General features: G+C 47.6%; 1 protein-coding gene across 2 annotated transcripts; it reads left to right on the top strand.

Annotated features, from left to right (window-relative positions):
* Positions 1-133: 133 nt before the first annotated feature.
* On the top strand, positions 134-22,355 carry DUSP14 (dual specificity phosphatase 14). 2 transcript variants are annotated; one of them, XM_050764624.1, is made up of 3 exons: positions 134-263; positions 19,612-19,701; positions 21,042-22,355. In XM_050764624.1, exon 3 carries the CDS (start codon positions 21,134-21,136, stop codon positions 21,728-21,730), a length of 597 nt encoding a protein of 198 aa, XP_050620581.1. In that variant the 5' UTR covers positions 134-263; positions 19,612-19,701; positions 21,042-21,133; the 3' UTR covers positions 21,731-22,355. The 2 variants fall into 2 exon arrangements, with proteins under 2 accessions (XP_050620581.1, XP_050620582.1); XM_050764625.1 differs by lacking the exon at positions 134-263 and adding an exon at positions 1,802-1,960.
* Positions 22,356-22,590: the final 235 nt, after the last annotated feature.

The following is a 22,590-nucleotide window of genomic DNA, read 5'->3' as shown; positions in this document are numbered from 1 at the left end:
TCGGGAGCTAGGGGCGCGCCCGGGCCACCCCGCACCGTGCAGAAGCCCAGCGCGCACGCGCGCCTCCAGCCGCCCCGCGCGTTCCCCCGCCCCGCGCCGCGTCCCCCCACCTCGGGAGAGGGCGGCCAGGCGCAGGGAGCGTGCGCGCGGCCCGCCCCCGGCGCGGGCGGAGGGAGGAGGAGGTGGCGCGCACGGCGCTCAGCCCGCAGAAGCCGGCGGCCGCGCAGTAGGACGCAGCCCTATCCGAGACCCGCGCCGCGCCGGTAGGGGACCCGCAGGCCCGGGGGTGGGGGTTGTGGGGAGGCTGTTGGGGTGGGGGCGGGAGGGCGGGACTTCGCGCTTCGGGTCCCGGGGCGCAGGGGGCACCCAGAGGCCCGCGCGACCCCGCCTCTGGAAACTTTGTGCCGGCGCCCCCACCTGCTCCCCGGCGGTCCTTGACTCTTCGGGGCGGCGCAGGGAGGAGAGGCCCGGGAACCCCCGCAGCGCACCCTTGCCGGCCCTGGGCGTGCGCCCCCTGCCGCTCTCCCGCCGCGCCACGCCGCCTCCGCGACCCTGTCCGTGTGCCCCGGGGCTCCAGCATCCTCGGCCGCGCCTCCCCTCCGCCGCCTGCCAACCCCGCGGAGGCCGCCCCGTCCCGCTGGCATCCACCCGCTCTGGAGCGCGCCGCGGCTTTTTGCATCTCTCGGAGGTTTCTTGAGCATGGATAGAAGCAACTTGACTTTCAGCGATGCCAAGTCTCCAACTTGAGTCTTCCTCTGCGGTGGTAGATGGGTGTGCGCGGTGCTAACATCTGTCTTTTTATTTCTCCTAAGTACCCTTGCTCCGGAGCGAAGTTGAGTTATTGTCTGTAGAGAGGAGGTGCGTGCTGTGGCCGCCTTAAGTGGATTGTATAACTGTACTTTATTTAGGTGGATGTTGCCAGTGGTACCAGCCAGTGTTATGGTAACTGGGCATCCCAGAGGCTAGGGAAGGAGGAGCGACTTACAAATGCAGTTGTACTATGCAGGGTTTTTTGTTTTTTGTTTTTTGTTTGTTTGTTTGTTTTTTAAGCCACCTTGTACTTTCTAACTAGCAGGACCTCCGAACATTTAACGTGTGTTAACTCGTTAGCTGTTCATTATGGTTTTATAAGAGAGGGGGTTGGAGAGCATTACCATCCCGTTTTACAGATGTAAAAACGGAGGCGAAGAGCAAACTCCGGGTTCCTTAGTAAGCTTAAAGGCATAGGGACCAAGAGATTTAACCCAGAGTCTCCTGGAATTCCTAGTCCCTAAGGCCACTCAGAAGTATAATGGAATGTTGGACCGTCTTCCCTGACATTCTACAGAGCACTTAAGAGTCAGAGAGGCCGAGGCCAGCCGGCAGCTCCAGGCCTGAGACTCAGCTCTGCCACAAAGTTAAGTCACACTGGACAAGTCACAGTTTCTCCCCGCTCATTTCCTTCCTGCTCTCTAAAAACAGGGGAACAAAGGTGCTGTATTCTTTGCAGAGTCGTGCGTGTGTCTGGAAGCTCCACTCCCTTGAGCTGCAATTTGGTTATTGTTAGTTGTTGTGGACTCATAAAGGACCCCAGTCTTGGTTCCCTTGAGAAACGCAGGGAAGGAGGCACCCCCACAGTGAACGCCTCTTCTTCGCCAGAGACGCCTGAGAATTCGCATCAGGGACACTTCACATCAGGGACAGGCCGGGGCAGAGACCCTGACCTGGGGGAGGGACGAGGGTTGCCACGAGGAGGTAGGAAGGAGCCCTGCACAGGCGGCTTGACACATGGGCCCTATTCCTGCCTCCAGCTCTGACTCATCTTCTGACGCTTGGGGGAGGAGAGGTAGTCGCTTGATATTTTTGGCTTTCCCCCATAAAACTGGAGACAGTTTCCTTCATTCCAAGTCGTTTTAATGTCAGTGTTGAACGTGTCTGTCCTGAGTTCTCATCTGAAAGCTTTCATATCGGTTGACTGCAGGTATGAATTTTGTAATAATAATTAATAGAATGGCGTAAATGTATATTCATATCATAAAAAATTAGCCAAGTATGTTAAGTCCAGGAAATCCTTTAAGACTTTAATGTTTTTAAAAGGTGGGCTTTTGGGAGGGCTGTGTTTGATCGGTTCCTTTGCAGTTGGGATTTTAAGGCAAAATGGATTAAAAATGCTTTTCCCAAAATCACAAGGAATACATTAACCATTCTCTGTGACATTTAAACTTTACTAATAAGGTTAAAGCTTTCTTTTGAACCTCTTTCTCAAAAGTAACTGCCGAGTGCGTCTTTATCGGTTTGTGTGTATCTTTTTAGACTTTTCTAAGCATTTTTATAAACGTCTGTTTGCACAAAGTGGTTTTTTAACTGAAATTAATTATTTTAAAACTGACTTGTCCTGTTCATAAAGATTTGGCTTCTGTCAAGAACAAGTAACGTGTTTAAGTACAACTGTTCCTAAAGTTTTAATAATCCTGATAGACGGTGTTACTTCTCAGGGCAAGGGGCAAATGACCCCTTTTTAAACAACTTCAAAGTAGTAGAATCATTATGATCCTAGGTTTTACTCTTAGGTGCAGAAGAAAACTTTTCCTATTAAAAAACAAATCTAGGACTACTAGCATAGTATCTTTGCTTATAAAGAAACGTCAAAGGGAGTGGAAGGCAGGGAGAGTTGCTAAAGCAACCGAGGCCTGGGTATAAACTTACAGAGCTAACATTTAAGATGGCTTTATTATTTATGAAAGCTTCGCTTCACCTGGGTGAAGACAAAGGAAAGTTAATGTGGGCACTCTTCAAATCAGTAATTTCAGGAAATGGATGGGTTAAAACAAAATTCATGTCAGGAGTCTGTGGATTTATATATTATACATTTACCGAGGACTTTTACCATGCTCAAGGTGCTGTGCCTAATACAGAGGAAGAAGGCAAGTAAGGTCGGCCTCTGACCTTATGAAGCTGACAGCAAAAAGTGACATTCAGAGAGGGTTGGCCAGAATTGTCATGGCTCTGAATTCCTAGAAATCAACATTAGATTTATTGAATTGTGAATTATGCACGGATAATTTGATGGGTTATTTTAACGAAAACCTAAGTGTAACTGTCTTGCAGGTCAAGAATCTCACTCCACACTCTCCCCCTCCCCCAGAGGTCCTAGCCAGAAACTACTCTGACTTTTATGGAAATCACTTCCTTCTTTTCTATAGTTTTGATCCCTTAAATATAAATCCCTAATTGACATAGTTTTATTTTGTTTTTTAACCTCAGTGCAAACTAAAAGTAGATACTCTTGTGAATCCTTTCTGGTCGGCATCGTGTGTGTGTGTGTGTGTGTGTATGTGTGTGTGTGTATGTATGTATATATATACGCACATATATAATTTTTTGTTTGAATTTCTGCAGCATACTATTTTAAAAGATTTATCCATGTTGTTGCCTATGCCTGTAGTTGTTTTTGTTTTTGTTTTAATTTTTTTAGAGACAAGGTCTCACTATATTGCCCAGGCTGGTCTTGAACTCCTGGGCTCAAGGGATCCTCCTGCCTGGGCCTCCCAAAGTGCTGAGATTATAGGTGTGAGCCACCACACCCAGCCCAGTTAGTACATTTTTGTCTTATGAACATACCACAAATTACCTGTCCACTGTTGATGGACATCTGGGTCGTTTCTGGTCTGGGGCAATTATGAACAGCCCTGAGTCAGGTGTGCATACCTTCAGCTTTACTAGTTGATACCTGGTTTCCAAAGTGGTGGCACCAATTTACATTCCTTCAGGGGTGTCAGCCTTGAGTCTGTAAGTCACTGTATTTGCTGTTTAACCACAATTATGCTTGAATATTTCCTGAATGAATGAATAAAGGTCCCCGGGTAGTCTGATCCCTGGCCTGTCACGTACCAGCGTATTTATATTTAGTTATATGGTTTGGACTAACCACCCAAACACCAGAAGTGGTTTTCCCACTGTGTTTGGTTGACAAATATCTAATGGAATCCTTTCATCAATCTTTTTTTTTTTTTTTTTTTTTTGGAACAGATGAGTAGTTATAGGACATTTTAAATATGCAAAATGAAGTACTAAAAATAAGTGTCTAGTACCTAGAAGTCTTTTAAGGCTTTTGAATGAATCCTATCTCTGGTGAATGCTTCTATTGTGCCCAGCCCTCAATGTGTAGGACAGTGTATTGTACAGGAACCCAGGCCTATCCTTGTGAAAGTACCCTCTGAGGACGAGACTCAAATCACACGCTTGTGTGCCTGTTTGTAATCCTTAAGAGGCACTGTGCACAGACCCTAACATGTGCTTCTTGGCAATTCCAAAGTAATCACAGACTCTGTGCTACAGGAATCAATGACTCTTTTAAATCTTTTTTTTTTTTTTTTTTTTTTTTTTGAGATGGAGTCTCACTCTGTTGCCCAGGCTGGAGTGCAGTGGCGCGCAATCTCGGCTCACTGAAAGGTCTGCCTCCCGGATTCATGCCATTGTTCTGCCTCAGCCTCCCGAGTAGCTGGGACTACAGGCGCCCGCCACCACGCCCGGCTAATTTTTTATATTTTTAGTAGAGATGGGGTTTCACCATGTTAGCCAGGATGGTCTTGATCTCCTGACCTCGTGATCCACTCGCCTCGGCCTCCCAAAGTGCTGGGATTACAGACATGAGCCACCACACCCGGCCTTTAAATCTTTTAAATGTATTTTTCTCCAAATTTTCCTTTACCTGAGAAAGTAGAAGTAGCTTCGAGCTGGGTTTTTGTCATGTTTGTTCGTTTTCTTTGTAAGAGATGGAGTCCAGCAATGTGGCTCAGGCTGGCCTTGACTTCCTGTGCTCAAGGGATCCTCCCACCTCAGCCTCCTAAGAGCTGGGACTGCAGCCTGTGCCACACCCAGCCTGAATTCCTGCTTTCTGAACAGAGTTGCCAGGCTCACTTTGATTGCCTGTGTTTAGTTTTGCCAGGTGGATTTAAAGTGTGTGTGTGAGAGAATGAGAAAGAGGAGTAGGAGGGAGGGTGTGGAGAGAGATGGGCAGTTCACCTGGAGACAGCTGTTAAATTCAGGTGTTCGTTGAGTACTTACCATGTGCCTAGTATTATGTGCTGTGTTTCTGCCCTGAGAGCAGAATGTTATGCAATTCTGTAGGTTTACAGAATACCTCGGGAATCCTTTTTAGCTGGAGGGATGATGGAAGAACACTAGCACAAAGACTGAGATTTGTGGATCCTTTTTATTTCTTCTCTAAAGCATCTTGGAAAATAGCTAAATCACTCTATTTTCAGTCTTTATTTACATAAGTCACAAAGACTCTTTTGCTCATTATAGTAAAGATTTTTTTTCAGATTCTCTAAAATGATCATAATTTTAGAAACCACATGCAGATAAATTAGAAGTTTTCAAGAAAAGACACCCAAAGGAGGCGGAGGAAGAAGTCGTTGGTATGGGAACCTGTTGATCTGAGTGATGGGGGAGGGGCCCTGTTGTGTTCTTTGTCACCCTGTCGGCCTTCCAGCCCGCAGCTTTCACAAAGGAGCTCCATTTTCCACCTGTTTCAGTGCAGGGGCAGCCCAGCCTGGGCGAGGAGGCCTAGGGCTGAGGCCATAGCCATGTCCTTTTGCATGCAGCCCACCCAGCTCACCTGGGCACACCCCATTCTGTTCTTGCACCGGCCTAGAGCAACCAGAGGTCCATTTGGGTCAGCTTTTCACACCCCATGCCATATTGAAACCTCAGGGGACAAGAAGGTTCTTTTGAAGTTCATATGCAACTGCTGGGTTTACTTCTGTCTTTGTCCCAGAACAGTTTCAGCATCAATGGCCTAGGGCGAGTTTTTTTTTTTTTTTTTTTGGACTCCTTATGTCTTTGGGTGTGTGGGTACATAGAGAAAACTCCCTAACTAGAACATGCTGCTTCTGTTGACTAGTAAACATTATATGGCAGAGAGCGCCTTCGAACCACCAGTCTTCCCTGCCTGGGAGAGTGACCAGGAGGTGAACTTGCTTTAAGTTTTTTTTGTTTTTTTTTTTTTTGAGACAGAGTCTTGCTCTGTCGCCCAGGCTGGAGCACAGTGGTGCAATCTCGGCTCGCTGCAAGCTCCACCTCCCTGGTTCACGCCATTTTCCTGCCTCAGCCTCCCGAGTAGCTGGGACTACAGGCGCCTGCCACCACGCCCCGCAAATTTTTTGTATTTTTTAGTAGAGACGGGGTTTCACCGTGTTAGCCAGGATGGTCTCGATCTCCTGACCTCATGATCCGCCCTCCTTGGCCTCCCAAAGTGCTGGGATTACAGGCGTGAGCCACCGCACCCGGCCCTGAACTTGCTTTAAGTTTTAAGGAAGCACTCATAAAAATAAAATCTGGAAGTACTGTCAACATACAAATTACATACAGATTTGAAGATTTATAATGAAGAATTTTGCCAATGTAGCTAAAATCTAAATCTTTTACATCTTTGCGTTTCATTATAAAACACAAAACATTTGTAATGAAGACACACTTCATGTCATCATTATAAATCTTTGGTGATTCTCTCCCCCAAATTAACTTGTTATTCTGGCTCCTATATAAAGAGCACTGGCAGGCTGAAGCCAGAAGTGGAGAGAGGGCTTGGACTGACAATTATGTGTTAATTTTCTTCTATTAAAAATATTTTTTACTTTTAGAAATTGAAATCATGTAGAAAATTATGGCCGGGCGCGGTGGCTCACACCTGTAATCCCAACACTTTGGGAGGCCAAGGCAGGTGGATCACGAGGTCAGGAGATTGAGACCATCCTGGCTAACACGGTGAATCCCCGTCTCTACTAAAAATACAAAAAATTAGCTGGGCGTGGTGGGAGGTGCCTGTAGTCCCAGCTACTCAGGAGGCTGAATCAGGAGAATGGCGTGAACCCAGGAGGTGGAGCTTGCAGTGAGCCGAGATTGCACCACTGCACTCTAGCCTGGGTGACAGAGCAAGACTCTGTCTCTTAAAAAAAAAAAAAAAAAAAAGAGCTTCAGGTACTTGCTGTAAACTTTCAGCCAAAGATGATCCAAAATGGAAATGGTGGAACTTGTTTGTGTACTAGATTGTATCTTAAATCCAGATGACCACTGTATTATTTGAAAGTAATCAGGGTTTTTTTGGTTGTTGTTGTTGTTGTTGTTTTTTGCTACAAAAATTACACTTATGGAGTTTCTTTTTCCAGTTACCCTCCTAGAAAGCACAGGAGATAATGTTGATGTTTTCCACTGTATCAGATTACTCTTAATAATACTTTTAGATTCCTTCTAAAAATGTACTTGCTAGAAATATGAATTCCCAGGCCTTCACTTCCAGAAATTCTGATTAATTAGGTCTGGGGTAGGGTCTAGGACTCTGTAGTCTAACAGGCAGCCCAGGTGATTCTCGTGTAGGACTCCTTGGGACCACACTTTGAAAAATGCGTCTGCTATGCTGTGATGGTTTTATAACTTACTAATTTCAGCCAAGGATTGCTGTAGTAGCCCATTCTCATACTGCTATGAAGAACTGCCTGAGACTGGGTAATTTATAAAGGAAAGAGGTTTAATTGACTCACAGTTCCAGATGGCTGGGGAGGCCTCAAGAAACTTACAGTCAGTGCAGGCAGGGGAAATGCCAGACGTTTATAAAACCAGATCTCATGCGACTCACTCACAATCACGAGAACAGCATGGGGGGAAACGGCCCCCGTGATTCAGTTACCTCCACCTGGTCCTGCCCTTGACACATGGGGATTATGGGGATTACAATTCAAGGTGAGATTTGGGTGGGGACACAGAGCCTAACCATATCAGTTGGCAAACTTTTAGAAGAATTTTTTTATTTTTTGATTTTAAGAGATGGGGTCTACTGGCTCAGTCTGGAGTACGGTGGCATGATCCTGGCTCACTGCAGCCTCGAACTCCTGGGCTCAAGCCATCCTCCTGCCTTGGCCCCCCGAAGTGCTGGGATTACAGGTGTGACCCACCACATTCGACCCTCTAGAAGTGTTTTTGTTTGTTTGTTTTTTGTGACGGAGTTTCGCTCTTTCACCCAGGCTGGAGTGAAGTGGCGTGATCTCAGCTCACTGCAACTTCCGTCCCCCTGGGTTCAAGCAGTTCTCCTGCCTCAGTCTCCCGAGTAGCTGGGATTATAGGCGCCTGCCACCACGGCTGGCTAATTTTTATATTTTTAGTAGAAACAGGGTTTCACCATGTTGGCCAGGCTGGTCTCAAACTCCTGACCTCAGGTGGTCCACCCGCCTCAGCCTCCCAAACTGCTAGGATTACAGGCGTGAGCCACCATGCCCGGCCTAGAAATGTTTTAATAATTAGTAATGTAGTCTTCTAAAGGGAACTATTACATTGTCATATTGCGTTTCAAGGCAGTATTTTTTCAGTTAAAGCCAAGAGAATAACTTCAGGATCCTCTGCCTTGGGACCCCTCTCGTTCAGCTGAAAACTCGATCCCTCCCTTTGCTGTAGGATGGCGCAAACCCCCAGTTGCCCTCACAATGCAGTAGGACTGCTCTCAGCATGGGAGTGGGCATGGCCTTCGTCAGTTCCCTCCATCCAGCTGAGGCAGAAGACTCCACTGGTTACCTCACCCTGCTCAGAAACTCTAGCGTAGTAATTATAGGTGCCTTTGATTTGTAAAGAGAAATGGGAAATTAATTTATCAGTACATTATAAATGAAGTTAATTTGGTATAAAATCACTAAAAGATGTGGAATTGGACCAGGTATATAAGAAAGTCCTCATAGGGTGAAGGTTGCAGCTCACTGCTGAAGTTCTAAGGATTTTGATATGTCCAATGAGACATCAAAGGGTGGGATGATCAAAGGGTGATTATTAACTGCTGAGCTCTTAGTCGTGTGAACTTTATTCTAATTTATAAATTCCGTTCTTTATCTTCCCTTAAAGTAATAATGAACTTGTAAGGACTGAAATCTTACTTATGAAAAGACCTGCATTTTCTGCGATTTCCTGGTCTTGCTTCTCAGAGGGCAGTAGTAACTTTGACAGTTTTGAGGCAAATTCATACCTACCTGGGTTTTATTGCTGATATGTGATTTTTTTTTTTTAAGCGCTTTGCCTCTAGATGTTCTGACTTACATAAATAAAAGTTTATCATTTAACCAAGCACATATGATTCACATTTAATTTTTACCACTTACTCCTGGGAGATTTTAAAGTGTTATTTATATAAGCTGTTGCTCAAATTGCTTTCCAGTTCTCACTGAACAAGTTGAAATACAGTTGTGGACTTTTGAAAGTGTTTTATTGGATATTTCACACCCAAAGAGCATCTTGTACCACCAACAGTTTAGGATTCTTAGAGATTACTCCCTAGACTGTAGAAGTAAAGCACAGTCACATCGACCTGACCTTATTTTCCTTAATTCCTTTCTCTCTGCAGTCCCCCCCCCCCCGCCCCCCGCCGCCCACAATGAAATGTACATTTTGGTAGACTTTGAATGGATAGATCCGTTGTGGTCCAATTGTATGACTTAAGCAACAAATGGACAACTCATGGAAGGACGGTTCTGGTCCCAATGGGGCTACTAATTTTCTGTGTAGAGTCTTTGGGAAAGCCTCTTAACCTGCGTTTACTTCTGAGTCTCCAGGAACCGTGACAGCAGAATGATACTGATCCGGGAGAGGCTGAGCAGTGCTCATGTGGCTTACGTGGGACAGGCGCCCGAACGTGCTGCCATAGGTCAGAGGGGGCAGAGTGGGGCAGATTTTCACATTGTATTAACTTAAGTTAGTTTTTAATGAGTTTAATCTTCAGTTTGCACTTTTTAAAAATGGTGTATACAGATCACCTGGGATCTTGTGAAGCTGCTGGAGCCGATTCAGTAGGTGTTGGCATAGAGCCTGCGTTCTGCAGTTCTTTCAGGCCTCCAGGTGGTATCCATGCTGCTGGGACTTGGGTCACACTTGTTGAGTAGTGAGGGCTGTAGAAGAAGGCTGTATTCTCCATTCCAATGGAGAAGAGCCCCCATTCCCAGTCTAAAACGGGAGGCTCTTTTTTTTTAGATGGAGTTTCTTGTCACCCAGGCTGGAGTGCAATGGAGGGATCTTGGCTCACTGCAGCCTCCACCTCCCGGGTTCAAGTGATTCTCCTGCCTCAGCCTCCTAAGTAGCCGGGATTACAGGCACCCACCACCACGCCCGGCTAATTTTTGTAGAGACAGGGTTTTACCATGTTGGCCAGGCTGGTCATGAACTCCTGACCTCAGGCAGTCTGCCCGCCTCAGCCTCCCAAAGTGCTGGGATTATAGGAGTGAGCCACCATGCCTGGACAAGGGGGCTCTTGAAAGGCAAAAGTGGGAGGAGAAAAAGCATGGTATACTTTCTATAAAACAACTGCCCAAGAAACAGCTTAGGTTTTCAGTGCTATGGGCTGTGTTTACTTTGCTTGGATCCTGTTTGTGTTGCTGCAGCACCCAGTTCCCACCAGTTGTTTCGTTCACTCAATGGTAGTCCGTCTCTTACTGCTATTCAGTTGTTCTTGGATGTATATCTTGTATCATTGCTGTTAGATGATGAAATCCTAGCACAGGGGTAAGCCTTATGTTACCTGTATATCCCTGCTCTAGTTCCTATTGCTGCATCACATAGCTCTAAAATGCATTGTAAAATAACTATTTGTTTTGTTTGTAAGTCCCTGGTTTTTTTTTTCTTTTAAGACAGGGACTCGCTCTGTTCCTCAGGCTGGAGTGCAGTGGTGCAATCACAGCTGCCTGCAGCTTCGACCTCCTGGGCTCAAACAGTCCTTCTGCCCCTGCCTGCCATGTAGCTGGGACCACAGGTGCACATCACCACATCCAGCCTTTTTTTTTTTTTTTTTTTTTTTTTTTTTGTAGAGAGAGCATCTTCTCACGTTGCTTCAGTTGGTCTCGAACTCCTGGGCTCAAGCAATCCTTCTGCTTTGGCCTCCTAAAGTGCTGGAATTACAGGCTTGGGCCACTGCCCCTGGCCTAAAATGACTATTTGTATTGTACTCACAGATTCCTGTAGGTCAGGAATTTGGACCTCACTAGTAGGGACAACTTGCTTTTGCTTCACAATGTCTGAGGCCTCAGGTGGGAGAGTCAAAGCCTGGGGGTGACTTGATGACTGGGAGCTGTAATCATAATAAAGTATCTCTACTCACATATCTAGTGGCTGAGCTTGAGTATCAGCTGGGGCCTCAGTTGGGATGTCAGCGAAATGCCCATGGCCTCTCCATGTGGTCATTCTGTTGGGCTAGTTTGGGCTTCCTCCTAGCATGGCAGCTGGGTTCCAAGGGCAAGTCCTAAGAGAACAAGGTAGCAGTGTGCGACATGTTTGTACTCTGGCCTCAGAAGCATCGTTTCCACTGTAGTTTTTTGTTTGTTGTTTTAAAGACAGCGTCGTTCTGTCGCCCAGGCTAGAATGCAGTGCAGTGGTGCCAGCATAGCCCCCTACAACCTCGAACTCCTGAGCTCAAGCGGTCGTCCTGCCTCAGCCTCCCAAACTGCTGAGATGACAAGCATGAGCCCCACGCCCAGCCTGTAGTGTATTCTTTTGGTTGAGGCCGTCTCAAAGGTTTCTCAGGGTTCAAATGAGGGGACATCAGCCCCACTGTTGGGTGGGAGGAGTGTCAAGATTACACTGTAAGGGCTGGCCACAGTGGCTCACGCTTGTAATCTTAGCACTCGGTGAGGCCGAGGTGGGCAGATTGTGTGAGCCCAGGAGTTTGAGACCAGCATGGGCAACATGGGGAAACCCTGTCTCTATAAAAAATACACAAATTAGCTGGCCATGGTGGCACACACCTGTGGTTCCAGCTACACGGGGAGGCTGAGGTGGGAGGATCACTTGAACCTGGGAGGCAGAGGTGGCAGTGAGCCAAAATCATATCACTGCACTGTAGCCTGGGCTACAGAGCGAGACCCTGTCTCAAAAACAAAACAAAAAACAAGGTTACACTGTAAGAATGCCATGTGAGATGGGAGATGCTGTGGCCATCTCTGGGGAATACATTCTGCAGCGGTCGCAACAACACTCAGCAGGGTGTTGGCCGCATAGCACAAACTCAGTGAAGGACTGTTGTGTGAATGAGTGGTAGGTAATTTAAGCACCAAGGTGGGTGAGGACCAGATACAAGAATTCAATTCCAGATGTGAACACATTACCCCATGGTACCGAGATAAATTCAGACCTTCCACCTTTTACAGTTATTGCTGGTCTCTTCTTGCTATCTCTACTCTGTTTCCAACATGGAGAATCTGTGAATTGATCACGTGGAACTGAACTTCTTCAGATCTTTGCATCTGTGTCATGATGCTGGCATGGTTTTTCCTGCTTATCTAGTGGACTGCCCCTCTCCTCCTTGGGCTGTGGCATATTCTCTACCCAGCAGCTGGCTAGTATCTTACAATGATTGGGCTGGGTGCGGTGGCTCACGCCTGTAATCCCAGCACTCCGGGAGGCCAAGGCGGGCAGGTCACCTGAGGTCAGGAGTTTGAGACCAGCCTGGCCAGCATGGCGAAACCCCCCGTCTCTACTAAAAATACAAAAATTAGCCAGGCATGTGGCATAGTCCCAGCTACTCAGGAGACTGAGGCGGGAGAATCACTTGAATCCGGGACGTGGAGGTTGCAGGGAGCCGAGATCACATCACTGCACTCCAGCCTGGGTGACAGAGCAAGACTCCATCTCAAAAAACAAAACAAAACGAAACAAAAAAACAATGATCAGCTTCTGTTAACCTCAGCAAATGCAGTGTGAACGAGCGCTGGTCCATCTGCGGACATCGAGGTGGCTGGTCTGGTCACACCTACATAGGCAGCTGCTCTATGGCTGTGTGTCACACTGAGGGACTATCTGTGGCTGAACCGGAGTGTGACTCTCAGTCTTTAGCTTTATGTATCTTGTCTGTATTTATCCTCATCTCAGAACACTATCATATCAGTTAATTAATACAGTGAGAAAAGCAAAAACGACCCCTCCTCTAAAGTAAGTAGAAAATGTTGAGATGTTTTATCACAATTGCCAAAGCTTTCCAGGTGACGGAACAATTTGTGAGTATCTTTTACTTCGTTTTACTTTAATATGTATATATGAGACAGGGTCACTCTGGCTGGAGTGCAGTGGCACACTCATGGCTCACTGCAGCCTCGACTTCCCAGACTCAAGTGACCCCCTCATCTCAGCCCCCTGAGTAGCTGGGATTATAGGCGCATGCCACCATGCCCGGTTAACTTTTAAAATTTTTTTTGTAGAGACCGGGTCTCATTCTGTTGTCCCGGTTGGTCTTAAACTCTTGGGTTTAAGGAGTTCTCCTGCCTCGGCCTCCCAAAATGCTGTGATTACAGTTGTGAGCCACTGTGCCTGGCTGAAATTTTACTTATTTTTTGTGACACAGTCTCGCTCTGTTAACCAGGCTAGAGTGCAGTGGCACAATGTTGGCTCACTGCAGTCTCTGCCTCCTGGGTTCAAGTGATTCTAGTGCCTCAGCCTCCCGAGTAGCTGGGATTCCAGGTGCACACCACTATGCCCAGCTGGTTTTTGTATTTTAGTAGAGACAGGGTTTCACCATGTTGGCCCAGCTGGTTTTTGAGTGTTTTGGTAGAAATGGGGTTTCGCCATGTTGCCCAGGCTGGTCTCTAACTCCTGAGCTTAAAGTGATACAACCACCTTGGCCTCCCAAAGTGCTAGGATTGTCATTTTCATTCCTAAAACAGAAATGTGGGCCAGACTTGGTGGCTCACCCCTGTAATCCCAGGATCTTTCAAGTCTGAAGATCAAGGCTCTAGTGACCTAAGATTGTGCCACTGTACTCTAGCCTGGGCAACAGAGACTCGGTCTCAAAACAAAAAGAACTAGATAGACATTTACTTTATTAGAAGGAGAAAATGTGATTACACAAACTTTTTGAATATAAAAAGGTAACAGTGTAGGCCTCTCCAGTATATACTCTGACCCTCTGAAATTCCTAAAGCTGAAAGTATTTTAGTGAGAGCATTTTACACAGTCATCTGAAGCACTGTTGTGTCCATTTTCTGCTGTTGATTGAACATGAAAAGAAAAGCCGTAGATAGAATTTCAGTTAACTGCTGATTCTGGTGGTTGTCGTCATTTTTAAAAAAAAAAAGAAAAGTAACCTCCATGGCACTAGGATGGATGCTTTCTCTGATTAGGCCGTGACCCCATGTAGCAATTCTGAGTATCAGGTACCACCGCTGCAGGTACGGATGCCAGTGCTGACCACAAGGCTACAAGGCTGATGCCCACATCTCAGGAGCTCTGCAGTGCAGGGAGCAATCAGGTGTTATTAATATTAGTGTATGCATTACTGAGATTAGAGGCCCGCTGGGAAGACACTCATCTTTTATTTTGTTCAGTACTTAGTGTTCGATGCTTATTATCCAGAAAGACCAGCATCATCTCCAAGAAGACATTGCTTATAGCTGGTTAAGAACAAACCAGGCCGGGCACAGTGGCTCAAGCCTGTAATCCTAGCACTTTGGGAGGCTGAGGTGAGTGGATCACCCTGAGGTCAGGAGTTCAAGACCAGTCTGGGCAACATGGCAAAACTAAAAAATACAAAAAATTAGCTGGGCATGGTGGCACGCACCTATAAGCCCAGCTACCCAGGAGGCTGAGGCAGGAGGATCACTTGAACTCAGGAGGCCGAGGTTGCAGTGAGCAGAGATCGCTCCATTGCACTGTAGTCTGGGTGACAGAGTGAGACTCCATCTCTCCCGCTCCCCCCCCCCGAAAAAAACCCCAAAAAACCACTGGGGTTGGTTTAGGACAGCTCTTCCTTTCTGTATTTCACTCCACCCTACCCCCTCCCCCCAGCCACGAAAACATGTTTTTCCTCCAAGAAGCACGCGCCACTACTAGAGCATCTTGGGAAGGCCAAGTTGAACACGGTAGACAGTGATGTGGTCATTCTTTTTTTTTTTTTTTTTTTTTTTTTTTTGAGACGGAGTCTCGCTCTGTCGCCCAGACTGGAGTGCAGTGGTGTGATCTCCACTCACTGCAAGCTCCGCCTTCCCGGGTTCCTGCCATTCTCCTGCCTCAGCCTCCCGAGTAGCTGGGACTACAGGCGCCCGCCACCGCACCCGGCTAATTTTTTGTATTTTTAGTAGAGACGGGGTTTCACCGTGTTAGTCAGGATGGTCTCGATCTCCTGACCTCGTGATCCACCCGTCTCGGCCTCCCAAAGTGCTGGGATTACAGACGTGAGCCACCGCGCCCGGCCTGATGTGGTCATTCTTAAGCATTCTTCCTGGTCATCTTCGTCCCAGAGACCGTTGCCCTGCAGGAGGATGGCATGTTCACTCTGAGAGCGCCATGCAATCTGTGATCCCTTCAACTACGGGTCAGACTCTGCCACCGTATCTCCTTTCCCTGTCTTCTAGGACACATTTACTGAGGAGATTTCCATGCACCTGTGATGTCATACCCATGGGTTTTTTATTTTTTTACCATCCGGTTCTACTGATCTTAGAACTGGATGACTCTAGGGCTTCTTGTAGCGCCTACTGTGGGGCTGCTCCTTGCTGAGGTCCACCCTCTGCAGCCAGGGGGACATTTTGTGCACCAAATGGTGCACCAGGATGTGGCAGTAGTTGCCTGTTCTGGCACTAGGGGAAACGAGCAGCTCAGCCCATCTGGGCTTAGCCTTTCTGTAAGTAGCACGGAAACACTTTCTGAGGCAGATCCACACCCCCTTGCGTGTGTGGCAGGCGCTGGCTGGAGGTGTGGAGCGCCGCAGGCAGGTAATGAGAACACAGCCACGACGCAGTCACCGCAGAGAAGCAGTGTGTGGACTTGAGCTAGAAATCCGGACACCTTGCATCTTCTCCTGGTTTCACTTCTCAAGTTGAAATCTCTTACCCTTTCTGAACCGTGTAGTTTCCAACCTGTCGAGGGTTCAGGAGTGTTTGTCAGAGGAGCATCTATAGCGTCTGTGCCCTCTGCATGCCCTCTGGCGGAAGTTGTTTTCCTGAAACTTGGGACCAGCTTTGGCATTTTAAGCAGGTTTGTTGGCAGAGAGATGGACTAGCAGCAGGGAGGGAGCAACCTGTCTGTCTCACTTGGATTCTGCCCCGAGGGCTCACAATCTGTTTTCCCTACAGCACCAAGTACCCTAGCACCACTCAGGAAACGTGAGTTAACAGAATCAGCCTGGCTTTCACAGGGAACCTGGGCTCCTTTGCCTCAGGAAGGCAAGTGGCTTCCTAGACAGCATAATTTGGGAGGATGCATCACTCTGCCACCCAGGCTGGAGTGCAGTGGCGCGATCTCGGCTCACTGCAGTCTCTGCCTCCGGGGTTCAAGCGAATCTCTTGGCTCAGCCTCCCTAGTAGCTGGGATTATAGGCATGTGCCACTATGCCTGGCTAATTTTTGTATTTTTAGTAGAAACGGGGTTTCACCATGTTGCCCAGGCTGGTCTCAGGTGATCTGCCCGCCTTGGCCTCCCAAAGTGCTAGGGTTATAGGCGTGAGCCACCACGTCCACAGCCAAGCCTCTCTTAATTAGACAGCGACTAGATAACCTACTTGGAAATTTGATTAGCATCTTCCAGATTTTCCACAATGAGGAACGTCATCCCCAGCAGCCTAAAGGCCTAATTTTGTGTTTATTACCACAGTGACTGTGCTTTTTAAACCAGTAGGATTCTGCCAGGGAAGACTGGGAAGTGGCAGGAGACCCTGCTGTGCTGTAGGAAGGATGTTCTCAGAGTTTCTGCCCTGTTCGTATTTTACATCCAGCGCACATGCGCGCAGTTTCCTTATGGGACTGTGTCCTCGTTCCTCCCCAGGCTGTCATTTCACCTGGGGACTGCTCTGTGTACTCTCGTAGCATTAACCAGTCACGGCATGTGGGCTCCCAAAGCAGGGCCTGGTCTCGGGTGAGGAGGCAGCTCCCTTCAGAGAAGGGCAGTGTCCAGGAGGGACTTGTGAGCTGTTAGCACCAGCATGCTTGGTGCCTCAGTCTTGCCGGGGAAGTGTGGACAGAGCCACAGCACTCACCTCTGCAGTAGTTCTCGAGCGTGCCCCCGACCCACAGCCTCACCTCCGAAGGGCAGCTCTTCCAGCCCCACTCTAGAGGGGTGGAATCAGAAGCTGGGGAAGGGTCCAGCAGTCTGTGCGCACAGCCCTCTGAGGGATTCTGAGGCATGCTCAGGTTTGAGAGCCCCTGCATTATAATGATAGAAATAGTTGTAAATGGAGCCAGGCACAGTGGCTCATGCCTGTAATTCCAGCACTTTGGGAGGCCAAGGTAGGTGGATCACTTGAGCTCAGGAGATCGAGACCAGCCTGGCCAACACGGCAAAACTCCGTCTCTACTAAAAGTACAAAAAACAGCTGTGCATGGTGGTGCACGTCTGTAATCCCAGCTACTCAGGAGGCTGAGGCAGGAGAATCTCTTCAACTCGGGAGGTGGAGGTTGCAGTGAGCTGAGATTGCACTCCAGCCTGGGTGACAGAGCCAGACTCCGTCTCAAAAAAATATATATATACACACACATATATATACACACACATATATACATATATATAATTTTTTACGTTTCTTTTTAAAAACGATTTTAAAATGTTGAACATACGTGAGACCACAACCTATCCGCGAAATGTCCGGCACTGTGAGGACACAGCACAGACTCGAGTCTCTTCGTGCACCATCAGCCAGCCCGGCAGCGGGAAGACCTGGGCGCCAGACCTTCACTCCTGGGTGTTGAACCGAGAGAGGAGAGCATATGTCTGCACAAAGACCTGCACGTGGATGCTCATAGCAGCTGTACTCACAATAGCTTTAAACTAGAGACAACCCAGGTTCATGAGTAGGTGAATGGATAAGCAAATTGTGGTGTTTCTACACAGCAGAGTACTGTCAGCAGTAAGAAGTGAACTGTTGGCTGGGCGCGGTGGCTCAAGCCTGTAATCCCAGCACTTTGGGAGGCCGAGGCGGGCGGATCACAAGGTCAGGAGATCGAGACCACAGTGAAACCCCGTCTCTACTAAAAATACAAAAAATTAGCCGGGCGCGGTGGCGGGCGCCTGTGGTCCCAGCTACTCAGGAGGCTGAGGCAGGAGAATGGCGGGAACCCGGGAGGCGGAGCTTGCAGCGAGCCGAGATCGCACCACTGCACTCCAGCCTGGGCAACGGCGTGAGACTCCGTCTAAAAAAAAAAAAAAAAAAAAAAAAAAAAAAAAAAAAGGAAGTGAACTGTTGATAACCCACTGTCATGGGTGAATGTCTAAGTTATGCTGAGTGAAAGAAGCCAGACCCAAAAAACCCCCATATATATATACATATATATATATATATATATATATATGTTGTGTGTGTGTATGTTGATTTAGTTTTTGAGACAGAGTCTTGCTCTGTTGCCCAGGCTGGAGTACAGTGGTGCAGTTTCGGCTCCACTGCAACCTCCGCCGCCTCCTGGGTTCTAGTGATTCTCCTGCCTCAGCCACCCGAGTAGCTGGGATTACAGGTGTGTGCCAACATGCCCGGATAATGTTGGTATTTTTAGTAGAGACCTAGGTTTCTCCACATTGGCCAGGCTCGTCTCGAACTCCTGGCCTCACCTCAGCCTCCCAAAGTGTTGGGATTACAGGTGTGAGCCACCACGCTTGGCCTATATGTATTTATATAGGATAAATATAGAAAAGGCCATAAATGTAAAAGTCTAGAGTGCAAACATAGTGACAAGAAAGATCAGTGGTTGCTTGGGAATGGGGTAAAGCGCAAGAAAGGGTTGGATTATTAAAAAACATGAGGACATTTTGAGCGGGATGATGGATGTGTTTATTATGTCCTGGTGTCTCCATTGTGTACATATGTCAAAACTCATCAGGTTATGTACTTTTTCAAGTTGTATAGCAGTTTATATGTCAAGTACACCTCAACAGAGCTGTAAAAAAAACCACAACAGGTCTGACAGTTACCTGGGAAAGGCAGGAGAACAGGTGGTAGAAGAACACATTTTTTATGACCTTCATGATATTTATATAACATAAATGAATAAAATAGGGCCAACATGGAAAAGAAAACCAAATGAAGGAAAATGTCAAATTGCCATCCTGAACACCAGCACCGCCTACTAGTTAGCGTTCCTGACTGCAGCCGCATCCGCGGTCCTGCTCCTCATGAAGCCATCCTCACTGCCATGTCCTGGCCGCGCCTGTCCTTAGCTTCCTGGTGCACACCGTCCTGCACCTTGTGTTCAGGCACGGGGCTGCTTGGCTCACCCTGGCGGCACCCGACCTGTCCGTTCTCCCACCGCGGTGCCGCCCAGGTCTTCCCGCTGCCAGGCTGGCTGATGGTGCATGGAACAGACTCGAGTCTGTGTTGTGTCCTCAGCGTGCCGGACATTTCGCGGATAGGTTGTGGTCTCTGAATCTCCTCCTCGCAAGAGATTTGTCATGTGTTATTGCCAAAACTCTATTTGTCACACCGCGGGTTATGTGTCATTAACAAAAAAGCTGGGACTTAGGCTGGTGTTTCTTACTGGTGCAGCCTTTAAATGCACACCTGGAAATGTTCAGCGCACCTTCCTCCGCATCCTGGCTCTATTCCATCAAACCCGAGGTCGTACGTAGTGAAAGCCCGCGAGGACTTCTTTGGAACTTCCTGACTGGCTTTGTCCTTGCCTCCTTGTCTTCCCGCAGATCTGATTTGTGTCCACTGTCACCAGTACTGCTCACTTAGGACTTTCTGGATCCAGACCCAGCTGCAGCGCACACGGGACTCCTGAGGAAGTGAGTAGCCCAGCACGCTCTGCCCGTTGCACCTGGGGAGGCTGTCGTCTGACTGAAATCCCTGCAGGCTTCCCAACAGTCCCCTGGGTGTGGGCAGGCACACCTGCCATTTGGCACAGGTGATAAAGCATTGTGATTTTTTTTTTTGGTGAGAGGAAGAGCTGTATCTAAAATCTCAGGAAACTGAGAACTTCCTTTTCTGCTCTTACTAATACATATATTGACATTTAATAGCAAACACTGGAATAATGGGAGGATAGCGATGTTCAGACGTTAAAAGCCAGTGGGATTCATCGTGGAGCTCAGAATTAAATGGCAGAGGAAGGTGAAGTTATTTAGCCACACGCAAGGTCAGGTCAGGTGAAATGCTCATTTAACTTACAGAAACGAACTTTGAAGACCATGGCCTTCAAATTGCCTGGGATTATTTCCATGGAAATGTCACCATGTTTACATTGTCACAGAATGATAGGAAATAGTTTTTGGTTTGGGTTTCTTTTGTTTTTGTTTTGAGACAGAGTCTCGCTGTCACCCAGGCTGGAGTGCAGTGGCGCGATCTCAGCTAGCTGCAACCTCCGCCTCCCGGGCTCAAGCGAGTCTCTTCCCTCAGCCTCCCGAGTAGCTGGGATTACAGGCGCCTGTCACCATGCCCAGCTAATTTTTGTATTTTTAGTAGAGACAGGTTTCCCAATGTTGGCCAGGCTGGTCTCGAACTCCTGCCCTCAGGTGATCCATCTGCCTCAGCCTCCCAAGTGCTGGGATTACAGGCATGAGCTACCTCGCCTGGCCTTTTTTCTTTTTTCTTTTTTTTTTTTGTTTGAGACTGGGTCTCCCTGTTGCCTAGGTTGCAGTGTGGTGGTGCAGCCTTGACCTCCCGGGCTCAAGAGATCTGCCCACCTCAGTCTTCTGAGTAGCTGGGACTACAGGCATGCACTACCACCCAGCTAATTAAAAAAAAAAAGGTTTTTTTTTTTGGAGAGATGGGGTCTTACTGTGTTGCCTAGGTGGGTCTTGAACTCCTGGGCTTAAGCAGTCCTCCCACCTCAGCCTCCCGAAGTGCTGGGATTACAGGCATGAGCCAACATGCCCAGCTCCCACCCACATATATATATATATATTTTTTTTTGGACAGTCACCAGAGAGCTGGATTTTACATTGATTTTACATGTTTGTGTCCTAGGTGACTTTTCCTGTTAATTGATAGAAAACGATTTGCCTGTATCCGTGAAAGATTGTACTGTATTATAAAAAAGCTCTAATCTTCCCATGTGACAAACGTGACAGAAGGCTGTGATGAATCAGTAGCATTTAAAGTACTGACACATACCTGTATTTTGCAGGAAGGAGACTGTGATTTTGGATTCCTTGGTGGAGGAAAATCAAACACTCTGGTCTTGCCCCCAACGATGCAAGTGTGACTGCTGGCGTCTTCATGAGCTCCAGAGGTCACAGCACACTACCAAGGACTCTCATGGCCCCTCGGATGATTTCCGAGGGAGACTTAGGAGGCATTGCTCAAATCACCTCCTCTCTATTCCTGGGCAGAGGCAGTGTGGCCTCCAATCGGCACCTCCTCCAGGCTCGTGGCATCACCTGCATTGTTAATGCTACCATTGAGATCCCTAATTTCAACTGGCCCCAATTTGAGTATGTTAAAGTGCCTCTGGCTGACATGCCGCACGCCCCCATTGGACTGTACTTTGACACCGTGGCTGACAAGATCCACAGTGTGAGCAGGAAGCACGGGGCCACCCTGGTGCACTGTGCTGCCGGGGTGAGCCGCTCAGCCACGCTCTGTATCGCCTACCTGATGAAATTCCACAACGTGTGCCTGCTGGAGGCGTACAACTGGGTGAAAGCCCGGCGACCTGTAATCAGGCCCAACGTAGGCTTCTGGAGGCAGCTGATAGACTATGAGCGCCAGCTCTTTGGGAAGTCGACAGTTAAAATGGTACAGACACCTTACGGCATAGTTCCCGACGTCTATGAGAAGGAGTCCCGACACCTGATGCCTTACTGGGGGATTTAGTGCCACCGAAGCCTGCGTCAGCAGCCCGAGTGGGACCAGTGTCTGCTCCCTGCCGTCTGCTCCCTCTCCACTGTCTTCTCAAATGGCTGACTTCTGGTTCTCCCTGAAGTGTTTTTTACACTGGGTGTTCAAATTTATTTTAAGAGAGAGGGAGGGAGGGGACATAAAGGGAATGCATACATTGCTAGTCACATTTTTAAAATTAACATTTTGGAATAGTGTTTATGAAAATCTTTAGCTTTTAATCATTTTTATCAATTTGAACAGTTTAATAAACTGTTTGGTTCTGCTCTCTTCTGAATCTCATGCCTTTGGCACCTTGGTAGGTGCAGGAGGAGCTCAGTGCAAAAATCACTTTGGGGCCTCATTAACCCTTTAGAGACAAGCTTCGCCCCAGGCTGCTGACCAGACAGATGCTTAGGGAAGGTTGATACCAGCTTCAGTCTCTACTGGATTAGCCCTACTCTTTCCTTTCCCCTCTATTATTTAGTGACTCTGTAAGTTAAATACACCCTTATTATTTAGCTGTTAAGTAACTATAATGAAATCTGCTGCAAAAACTCTTGGAATCCATGTGCCCAGGATTATATTAGCATTATTTTTAATAAATCTATATGCTTAACATTAGAATTTTTACTAATAATTTCAGGATATGTGTGTGTGTCGATGATGGAAAAAAAGGTGCTCTCCAGTAACTGCTAAAATATGGCTCTTATGACAGTTGTGAACACCACTTAAAATACACATCCCAGCAGAGTCCCGTCGGCGCTTCACATCCTGGTGGGTGGCAGACACACTGTCCCCAGTGCTGGGCGGTGGGAGATAAGAGTGCATGCTCTGATCAGGGGTGCTGGTTTTGG

This window comes from Macaca thibetana, chromosome 16 (genome assembly GCF_024542745.1).
Source record: "Macaca thibetana thibetana isolate TM-01 chromosome 16, ASM2454274v1, whole genome shotgun sequence".
NCBI lineage: Eukaryota > Metazoa > Chordata > Mammalia > Primates > Cercopithecidae > Macaca > Macaca thibetana.
This window is presented reverse-complemented; position numbering and strand designations above follow the sequence as displayed.